Below are 11,802 nucleotides of genomic sequence, written 5' to 3'. Positions count from 1 at the left end.
GGCTGCTCGACGGTTCATTTTCCAGTTAAAAACTCTTTGTATTTACGGTAAGAAATGCGTTCAAATAATTTCCACATACTGGCATTTTCTATTCTCGGATCTTGTCATTTGGTTTGACTTCTTTTTTTTCGTATATTTTTTCGTGTTTCAGTTTTTCCACGGTTAAATACTATGCATTTTAGACCTTTATTTATTTTAACATTAATAATTATAATATTTATTATTATTATTAGACATCCATACAGATGAGATAGATAGATAAATAGACAGATAGATCTTGACAGACAGATAGATGTTGTACTTGTTTTTCTGAAAAGCTTCAGTGGATTCTCATCTCGTAGATTTTAAAAGGCTCTGCTCCTTTAAGGGTGGATCAGTAGTTGAAGAGGAAATAGGAAGTCAGTCCATAACATTTAGCACAAAGATCTAAAAACAAAAGGCGTTTGCGAGTAATGGCAGGAATAAAAGGTAAAGTTAAAACGCAACTCTTGATATGATCGCAAAACCACACCGATCATTTTTCGAGTGCATTCTGCTTTCGTTCGCATTCAGCTAAAAAGTCTTGTAAACTCTGTTGAGTTTAAACTACCGATTGTTACATGAATCGTTGCATCAAAGTAAAGATATAATTGCAAATGGTGTCGATTGATTAAATAAAATCTATTAGGTGTCATGTTGCTATAGGGTAAAGTTGTCAACTAGTTCAAGTTTTACGTAGGTTTACGTTTACTTTTACTTTAGGAACTTGCTTTTACTGCTGTGCTCCAGTCTTTTTTCGATTCAGTAATTAACCAATGAAAAGGAACTTAAGAAATTATCTTAAACATTTAAAAAATTACAGAATTTATTTATTTACAGTCTATTTACTTAAAGTACGTCATGTCTGCAGTTGCGAGTTATTGCCGCAAGGGGGCAACAAATACACATAATGTTTCAGTGTTCAAAGCCTTGGCCTTGACTTGTCTGAGTTATTATTCCTTTCAGCTCTTGTTGCGCTGTCCTTCAGTGGTGCACTTGGACTGACCCTTCTCCTTTTGGGATGTGCACTGCAACATTTTGGGTAGGTCCATGTTTTTGCCAACTGTAAGGATTTTTACTTGGCTGAAGTGGAGACATTCAAGAAACTTGAAACTTGTGCTTCTTTCCTCACAGACAGTATTGGCCCATGTTTGTTCTGGTCTTCTACATTCTGTCACCTATACCAAATTTAATAGCCAAGAGGCATGCAGATGACACAGAGTCAAGCAATGCATGCAGGGAGCTTGCATACTTCTTAACCACTGGAATCGTGGTGTCAGCCTATGGGCTCCCCATTGTCCTAGCAAGAAAATCTGTGGTGAGTACACAATATATGTATCTTTATTATTCTAAACTTTTTGACAGGGTTGGTGATATGGAGCCTATACATATAGAGTAAAAACATATCCATGTCACATTTAGGCCTAACCTAATAAAATAACACACGAAATAATACTATTTTTAGGACCATTATTTTATTTAGTATTTATACCTATAAGTATTTATTTCTTTTTTATAAACCAGTTCAGATCAGCGTTCAGCGCTCATGTACCCTCCGAGAACAGCTTTGTCTCGGCCAGTCGTTTGGGAATTTGCCATTGGCTCTTATGTAGATAGTTTAAACATGAGGTGTAGTTCATTTTGGGTATTTCTGTTATGTTCTATAACTAGCTCTGCGTTTGTACTTTTGATTGAACTGTTTGCTTGTTTATTTCCTATTGTACAAACTTCTGATACTTTTATAATGACTAATATTGTTTACTTGTATATTATTTTTCAATAAATATTATTTTATAGAAATAACATGCTGTATTTGGTATTGAGAAGGGTCCATTAGTGATTGTGATTTCGACTTCAGTGAAAGTTACATTATTGCACCATAAGATGGCAGCCTTTATGAGTCTATAGCAGGGATAGGCAACTCCGGTCCTGGAGGGCCACTGTCCTGCAGAGTTTAGCTTCAGCCCTGATAAAAACTCACCTGCCTGTATCTATCTAGTAATCCTGAAAACACTGATTGCCTTGTTCAGGTGTGTTTAATTAGGGTTGGAGCTAAACTCTGCAGGACAGTGGCCCTCCAGGACCGGAGTTGCCTATCCCTGGTCTATAGCAAAGACGTTTACACTGAAAGGAAGATAAGGAACTGAAACAAGGTTGCAAACATAGATAGTAAAATAAATGGACACAGCGACCCCACAGACTTGTGAAGCAAATTAGAAGCACTCACTTCCTGATGGCTGAGCGTACTGCGCAGACTCAAACTGAGCTTGATGACGTGGATGTGACGTGAGCAACCTGTCTGACAGTTGTAAGTCTTCTAGTGGCTGTGCCAAGAGAAATCTGAATCATTCCCTTCCGAATCTTGCAGAGACGGAGAGCGTGAGTAGGAGCTGTCCATGAGCTAGGAGCAGGAGCAACTTTATGACTCTCTATGGGCTTCTCCCTTGACTTTATCAGACTTTATGCCTCCACGTCCCCCCGATTGACTGCGAGCTTCTCCTCCTGTCTATACGGTAATTTCCAGAGTCGTGTGGTTATGACGCAATCGTTAGCCTATTTTTACAAAAACGGCTTCTACGGGGCCATAACGTAAGATACAAGGTAATGGAGCCTTTAATACATTGTCGTGTTTCTTTAGAAATAAACAATGGACAAATAGAGTCTTTAAACGCCTCAGATGTAAAGTTATTCGCTGTCAAAGTGACGCCAAAATGAATGGGTGTCAATGGAATGCTAACAGCAGGTGATGGCTTGTTAGCCAATGGCGGCCCTCGGGGATGGTACGCTTTCCGAGTGCTGGATTACCCCCCCGGTTGCAAATAACAAGATGACAAATCTAATGAAGCACTTGACAGTGCATAGAATAAACTTAAGAGCAGAAAGTTGCTCCGTCTTCAACTGCAAGAAAAACTGGAGCACGGCGCCACAGATGAACCGAAACTCGGCGTATAACAAATTCTGATTGCGTAATCCAAATGAAAGGTGCTTTTCTATCTATAGGCGCGTACGCGTTCACTATACTGGAGATGTCGAGTCAGCAATGTCAGCTTCATCTTTGCAGCCAACACTGATTCAGAAATAAACTCACTAGTTTATTAATAAACAATTATTGTCTCCTTGCTATTTTTTCCCGACACATTGATAATCATTAAGTTACTTTTGCCAGTGCTTTGCGGCAAGCTTTTTAAAAGCGAGGCATATTTCCTGCCCCCCAGTGGCCTTTATGAGTCTAAAAAAAGTAAACAAACTGAAAAAATAAAACCAACGTTTTTTTTTATTTTTTTATAATTTAATCTTGTTAAAATGGATTTCATAAAATTGGTATTGAAAAAAGTATCATACAGGAACCGGTATCAAAGTCAAGGTATCGATTTAGAATTTATTTTTTTAACTATACCCATCCCTAGTATTGACATAGTTGGGGGACTTTAACAAATTTTCTAACAGTTCGTGAGTAGTACTGAGATCTAATGGCAGTTAGCGACCCACTCTCTGTTATTCGCTAGAACTGTAGGAATGGGCAACCATCAGCCGATAAGAGCTACTTGGCGGGGTGTGTAGGAGAGCGCCAGGGTGCTCTGCCCTCTCAGTAGCCCTCCGGTTCACACTGGAGGTTATAGTCAGGCGACTTGATGTCGACTATCTCCACAGGACACCCAATCCTGGGTAATAATTATACACGGTACACGCATATATTAAGAAATCACAAACTTTTATTTTCGATGCGATTAATCGTTTCACAGCCCTGCTTCGGTGTGAAGAACATTGCTATGTTTTTAGCTAGAGCATAAAGTCGAGAGAACAATCTCTCTCCTGAGGCCTCTCCTGGTCCTGTGGACAGGATGCTTTATGTTGTACCTCCTTGGAGTAGGTTGCACCTTTGAACTGATGGCTGAGGGTCCGGGTAGCAGTTGGAGCAGTAGCCTTGTGGACTGCGTACTGACAACCGTGCACACGGGCGACCCGAGTTCAAGTCTCGGCAGAGAATGAGCTAAGAACGTAACCTCAGGCTATCTAGTTCTTGGTCATGGGTGCGCTATATGGTAATGCTTTGTCTACAGCTTAGCTTATTGTGCAGTTTACATTCACAGTGAGCAGGCATTAGTTCAGTATGGTGTAGTGGGTATTTTGTTCCCATTGTGTCAACTCCATGATGCAGTGTAGAATTCCACTTCGAAAGGGATCGTCTCGGGTTATGACTGTAACCATGGTTCCCTGAAAAGGGGAACGAGACACTGCGTCTCATTGCCATACTTCCGGCATGCCTGTACGTCTTCCTTCAGACTATGGAAGTTGATGACTTCCTCTTTAGGCGCCCTTATGTACCCTGCCTGCGCACCTGTGACATTAACTGACCGCGGCAGCCAATCAAGATCGGCGTGTAGCACACGTGCTTCAGACACCGGTTCGCAAGGAGCGATCCCATAACTTCATGATGCAGTGTCTTTTTCCCCTTCTCAGAAAACCATGGTTACAGTTCACTGTAAAAAAAAATCCCGTAAAAAAACGGTAAATCTCTGGCAGCAAAGTTTCCAGACGGGTTCCGTTAAATTACAGCAAATAACCATTTCACAAAATTACAGGCAAAAACCGTAAAAATACAGAATTGACTTTACGGTCAAAATTAATTAAATTACAGTACTTTACTGTTGATAATGGCTTATTAAACCGTGGAAAAACGGATAAATTATGTCAAATTACATAAAAAGAACATTTAACTTTAAGGTTAAACTGTAAATTTAGGGTTTTATAAAGTTATTTTATAATAATGCTCTGTCTATCTACAGTAATTATCTTTTAATATATAGTTTTTCTGTGTAAAATAACTATGAAGTTATGTATAAAAATGTAATAAGTACATAAATTCAAATACAAAGTTTGCATATTTACAGTTTTATTTTTTGCAGATCCAGTTTCACAACTTTGACCAATCTCTAATTAAGTACTTAATAATAGTAAATGTACAGTCAATTTCTGTTAAATTAACTAAACGTACAAGTACGGAATACCTGCACATTTACAGTATTACTCATTAAACAAACACTGAACATCAAGATACGTGAATGATAGGAAATACAAGCTTAGTATATAATTTAGAACATGTAAAAATATCCACATTAAAAGACAATTGCTGTATACCTTTATACTCTAATATAACTTATTTTAAACATTTACAATTACATTTTATCCAAAGTGACTTAAAATTAAGAGAACAATAGAAGCAACAAGAGCAGTGTCAAGTCCCAGTTAGTGTAGCAGCACAGTGCACAATTTTTTTTTTTTTTTATTAAAACAAAAATGTAGCATTCTTGGGTCAAGTGTTTATGAAAATATGGATCTTTAGCAGTTTCTTGAAAATGTGTTGAGTTGGGCAGGTCATCCCACCAGCAGGGAACAGTCCAGGGAAAGGTCAGTGAAAGTGATTTTGTGTCTCTTTGGGATGATAGCACCACAGGGCGCCGTTCACTTGCAGAACACAAGCTTCTGGAGACACATAGATCTGAAGCAGTGAGTTTAGGTCTTGCTGCAGCATCTGGATCAGTTGCAGAGGTTTGACTGATGCTGGAAGAGCTAACAGGAGAGCATTACAATAGTCCAGTCTGGATAGAACAAGAGCTAAGACAAGGAGTTGTGTGGCTCCGATAGGAAGGGCCAAATCTTTCTGATGTTGTATAAGGCAAATCAGCAGGATCGCATGGTTTGGCTGAAACCATAAGCAGTTCTGCCTTGGCAAGGTTGAGTTGAAGGTGAAGGTCATTCATCCAGCAAGAATTTTCCATCAGGTAGGCTGAGATGCGAGCAGCAACCGTCAGATCCTTTAGCTGGAATGAAAGGTAGAGACATGTGTCATTAAGTGATAGGAAAAGTCATGTTTCTAAATGACAGAGCTTAGTTACACTAAAAAAAAATAAAAAATAGATGGGTGGAATCTAACACAATCGTGGTCTTACTGTAGTAAAACCAAACCTTGTGCAGCTCCAGTGGCCTCACAAGGATCAAATGAATATTCACATGGGAAAATACAGTATAAAACAAATACAATTTTCTGCCACTTTTAGTGCAATCATTATGGAATCAGAAGACTCGGCCATTATGATATTTTAAATTACTTCTTCCCATACCTTGTTTGCCATGATCATTCTGCTTTCCACTTGACCTGAAATCACAAAAAAATATTTTTTAACAACTCAGTATTAAATTTACACATGTAAGAATATGTTCCACTGAGACAATGCAAAACCTCAACTGACTATGATCTGGAACCTGAGCAGGAAAGGCTAACAGTGAAGTTTTGAGACGAGACACCTAACGTTAGGGGTGTAACTGTCTGTTCATCTGGATCAATGCAATTTTCATAACCAATGATCAAAAGTATCCTATGAAAAAGGCTACTATGGTGACCCCAGGTCATCCAAAATGTAGATAAGTTAATTTCTTCATCAGAACACAAACATTCTATCAACTTTTATTTTATAAGCCTAATATATGCACATATAGGCTATGAATTCTATAGCTATGTGTTAACAAGCAGATGCAGCCAGAATATGCAATTTATCATGCTGTGTTCATATTCTAGTCTCGTTTTCTTAACAGTCTTGATAGCCACGTTAACCCTTACGAAAATTAACTATGGTTTAACCACGAAGAAAAAAACAAACAAACATGGTAACGTTAGGCCTAAAGTTATTTCAAAATGTCCCGCCATTTAAGAGATTGATTTAACGTTACTGACAAATAGCCTACTATCGCGTATTAAGGAAGATTTTATACACTATTAAACAGAATTTGATATGTATAACAAGTCTACGAAAGCTTGTTTTAGGTCTTTTGAGATGTGGGTTCAGCTGATCTTTCTTAAAACAGATGGAAAATGTAAAGACGCATGCTACATTTTCAGTGTTTTGCCCTCCAGCTCTCGCCAGTTATGACTGAACATAATTTAAGAATGCTAACGTTAGCTTGAAAACTGTAAACGTAACACAAATGTAATATAAAATATCGTTCACATGTTACTTAGTGAGACTCTTACCTCAGCCGGTGATCGGTTGGCATGATGTCCGCCGTGACGAACAAGGCTCACTGAAAAGGGCGTTATTTCCGAAGAATTCAAACGGACTGACTGACAACAGCTCCTGCTCACGGCTGCTCTTGACTAATACGGTTGCTTTGAACCACTGTTGATCTCACAATCCACTTCACGAGAGTAGACTGAATTCAAATCTCCCGCTTGCCCAAACTCGACTGATCAGCTAACGTTAACCGTTGTGGGCGGGAGTAAACAGCGGAAAAGTAATGGCGGCGAATTTGAATCTGCGTCATCGCGCGCGCGCACTCACACACACAAAGCCCTGAATGTGCAGCAACGGAGATTTGGAAAAATATTCATAAAATATACACGAAATTATGGGAGAATAAGACAATGAAATAATTATCAAAATGAGTATAAACTAAAATGTGAAATAAAAAATAATTCAATAGGCTACAGGCCTACTGTACTGTAGCCTATGTAGGGTACTGTATGTAAATACTATTATTTAACCTTTAAAAAGCTCACTTTAACCCCCACATGCTTAATAATCTTTAAGGAAAACATATTGAATAGATGCAGATTTCCGCAGTTATACCTTCTTTTCTTTGTTTTCTAATTTCACAGAAAAAATCTGTAAAATATTACTTATAATTTCTGTAAAATTACACATAACTCTGTAAAAATACAGACAAGTTCCTTTAAAAAAAAGTCAAATTGATGTAAAACCAAAATACAAGCAATTACCTGTAAATTTAACAGTGGACCTTTAAATTACAGCAAATGCCTTTTATTTTACAGATATTTGCTGTGTAATGACAAAACGGTAAAATTCTGTAAAAAAATACAGACAATTACCTGTAAAATTACACTTTTTTTTTACAGTGTTGTAACCTGAGAGGTTAACTACATTAGTTAACATGAAGAATATGTTAACAATGATGTTCATTCTTGTGTTATGCAGCACGTTTGAGCTTCAGTAAGAACCAATGATGTTCATTCTTGTGTTACGCAGCACGTTTGAGCTTCAGCAAGAACCAATGAGGTTCATTCTTGTGTTACGCAGCACGTTTGAGCTTCAGCAAGAACCAATGATGTTCATTCTTGTGTTACGCAGCACGTTTGAGCTTCAGCAAGAACCAATGAGGTTCATTCTTGTGTTACGCAGCACGTTTGAGCTTCAGCAAGAACCAATGATGTTCATTCTTGTGTTACGCAGCACGTTTGAGCTTCAGCAAGAACCAATGAGGTTCATTCTTGTTACGCAGCACGTTTGAGCTTCAGCAAGAACCAATGAGGTTCATTCTTGTTACGCAGCACGTTTGAGCTTCAGCAAGAACCAATGAGGTTCATTCTCGTGTTACGCAGCACGTTTGAGCTTCAACAAGAACCAATGAGGTTCATTCTTGTTACGCAGCACGTTTAAGCTTCAGCAAGAACCATTGAGGTTCATTCTTGTTACGCAGCACGTTTGAGCTTCAGCAAGAACCAATGAGGTTCATTCTTGTGTTACGCAGCACGTTTGAGCTTCAGCAAGAACCAATGAGGTTCATTCTTGTTACGCAGCACGTTTGAGCTTCAACAAGAACCAATGAGGTTCATTCTTGTGTTACGCAGCACGTTTGAGCTTCAACAAGAACCAATGAGGTTCATTCTTGTTACGCAGCACGTTTGAGCTTCAGTAAGAACCAATGATGTTCATTCTTGTGTTACGCAGCACGTTTGAGCTTCAGCAAGAACCAATGAGGTTCATTCTTGTGTTACGCAGCACGTTTGAGCTTCAGTAAGAACCAATGATGTTCATTCTTGTTACGCAGCACATTTGAGCTTCAGCAAGAACCAATGAGGTTCATTCTTGTTACGCAGCACATTTGAGCTTCAGCAAGAACCAATGAGGTTCATTCTCGTGTTACGCAGCACGTTTGAGCTTCAACAAGAACCAATGAGGTTCATTCTTGTTACGCAGCACGTTTGAGCTTCCGCAAGAACACGTGCGTTGATGAATATTTATTTGTGAATAAAAGCTTAAATTCAATCTTTTCATCATATAAAGGATCGTGTCTCTTCAGAAAATTTGGACTAAACCGCCTGAATCACATTAATTAGTTTTACGATCTATTTATGAGCTTTTGGAAGCGTCAAAGTGGTAGTTGCATAGACTGTGAATGGAGGGATAGAAATCTCTCAGATTTCATCAAAAATATATTAATTTGTGTTCCGAAGATTAACGAAAGTCTTGTGGGTACATGAGGGTGAGTAATTAATGGCAGAATTTAAAAAAATGTCGGTGAACTATCCCTTTATTGGTTTTAAATTAAATTATTTCTTGCTTGTTCATATAATAATATCTCCGATGTTATTGCAATAATTCAGATTTTGTACAAGAGGGAAAAACCTCTAAATGTTCCATTATCACTGTGGAGGTGCAAATTAAATTTCATTCCATTTTTGTTCAGATTGCATTTAGTGCTCACGTCCACAAAATGATTTAAAAGCATACACAGGCAGAATATGCTTTCTAAAGCAGCGAATGGGTTTTTACCAGATAGTACACTGAATGAAATGTGTCACCATGAATGAAACTAATGTCTCTCTTCCTCTTCAGATCCAGTGGGGCGCCTGTGGCCTGGTAATTGGAGGCAATAGTGTCATTTTCCTGACCATTCTGGGTTTCTTCCTGACGTTCGGGCGTGGAGATGACTTCAGCTGGGAACAGTGGTAAAACCCACCAGGAGGAAGTACATCACTACACTATAAATTATGAAACTTTAAATAGTTTCCAATGGTAATGCTAATGAACCATTGCTTTGTTTTACTCTCGGTCACATCTTCTCTGCTCTGTTACTCTGCTTCTGCCTTTTCATTTGCATACATGTCAGCCTATGCATGACTCTGTATATACAATGATTTGCTTCAAAAAACTTAAATATGAAGTTGCACTAAAAAAATCCAGTTTTTCGCATCTTGAATTGTTCGTACTTAACTACCTTGATTCAATTATTAATGATGATCCTTTGCTCTACCAGTTATGAAGCGTAATTAATTGACTAACAATGCCACCGTCACCTTAGAGTTAAACCACTTTGTGTTTGAAAACAGAAGCACTGTAACCATGGCAGTCAACTCAGTGTTTTTGCTGTTGCCTTTGTTTTTTTTGTGTGTGTGTGTGTTTTTTTGCAATGCCACTAATGTCAATTATGAATTGGACCCATTAAGCTTTAACCTTCTTGAACTTGTAAATGTTTACATCGGTTTACCAAAGCAGACATTTTCCTGCTGTTCTGTTCCTTCATTCCTTGTTTACATCCACAAGTTTGTAGAAAAAGGAAGAAAATGTGTGCAGAACACAATCATAAACAGCCATCCATTGATTATAGAATGTTCTTTTATTACAGTTAGTCTTTTTATTAAAACAGCATGATGCATGCCATTCCAGAAACATTTTTTTTTATAACTGACATAATTCCACATGAAACGCTATGACATGAGTATGTAATTCAATATAGGCTATGTAGTAAATGCAATCTTTGAGATCCAATTTCACCTGAAAGGCATGGTGTTCAGGTTCACACTACTGGTGTTGTCATTAATATTTTATAAAGGATTATGGTTTTCATTTTCCACTGTTTAAAATCTTTCTGGTTTGAGGTTAGACTCAATTATCACATATTTTGATATACATTTGTGACCTTTGATTCTGTTTAGCACTTTCAAACAGTATCCATTTGATTATATGAATTAAATACACTTGATTTTTTTTCTCTCTTTTTTGTTGTCATTTTGTCTTTTTCAGTAACCATACCATTCCAGTAACCAATATACATAAATGGCGTAACTGTTTATATTTAAAATTACACTATTTTTGATTAATGACTTTAAGAATGTGCATATAGTCATAACAATGACTTCTGTCAATGCCAGGTGTGTAATAAATTTGCTAAGCTACTTACAGAGCAGAGGATGGGCGTTCAAAGGTTGTGACCACAGTATATAAGGACTGTTTTAAAGACGTTCACATAGCAATATAACATGTACGTGAGTGACAGCACAATGACAGATCTAGATTTACATCATACTCTTACATCTGGCTTAATTCCCAATGTTTGCTGCAGATACTGCATGCCAGTGGAGAGAGTAAAGATGTTACATGCTAGATGGATAACAAATGATTTCATATATGGAGGTGGCAACTATTGTAGGAGTTTGAGCAGAGACCAGCTGAGAACTCACTTGAAGCTTCAGTAGGATAGGTATTAAAAAGAAAGACTTTTTCTGGATTGTTGCACCTGGATGGTCTGTCAATATCAATTGATTATCCTGAACATGTCCGTTTTTTTGGGGGGGTTTTTGGTAAAGTGAAAAGTTTAGGCGATGGAGGTCTTGGTCTCCAGAATCTCAGTGCTTATTATAAACTTAAGTAAGTGGTCTCCTGCTAATTTCTTCATAAGTGTTTTTGGTAATTTGGGCCGTACTTGAATTGGCAATCAATCGGCCTCCATTTTAATTTATAAAATCCTCCTTTTTCAAAGATATATATATATATATATGCATAATATTGCATCTATTCTTAAAACTAGATCACCCAATTTGCCAAATGAGTAAGAAAAGTACACATCATTTGAAAAAAAAAATTCAATATATCTAATATAAATAAGCCATTTTGTCCTCACTTAACTTTGGCATCTGTGAACATAACCGTACTACGGAGCCCCTAAAGGGACATGATGGTGGGAAAAAAAATAAGTTAATGCTTTTGT

The 11,802-nt window shown here is 37.7% G+C and overlaps 1 protein-coding gene across 1 annotated transcript; it reads left to right on the top strand.

The window, feature by feature from the left end:
* Nucleotides 1-287: 287 nt before the first annotated feature.
* On the top strand, nucleotides 288-10,810 carry leprot (leptin receptor overlapping transcript). The gene is made up of 4 exons (XM_084411644.1): nucleotides 288-468; nucleotides 985-1,060; nucleotides 1,153-1,336; nucleotides 9,651-10,810. Exons 1-4 carry the CDS (start codon nucleotides 453-455, stop codon nucleotides 9,765-9,767), a joined length of 393 nt encoding a protein of 130 aa, XP_084267770.1. The 5' UTR covers nucleotides 288-452; the 3' UTR covers nucleotides 9,768-10,810.
* The last annotated feature ends 992 nt before the right edge of the window (nucleotides 10,811-11,802 follow it).

The sequence above is a fragment of the Rutilus rutilus genome, assembly GCF_951802725.1.
Source record: "Rutilus rutilus genome assembly, chromosome: 6".
Taxonomy (NCBI): domain Eukaryota; kingdom Metazoa; phylum Chordata; class Actinopteri; order Cypriniformes; family Leuciscidae; genus Rutilus; species Rutilus rutilus.
This window is presented reverse-complemented; position numbering and strand designations above follow the sequence as displayed.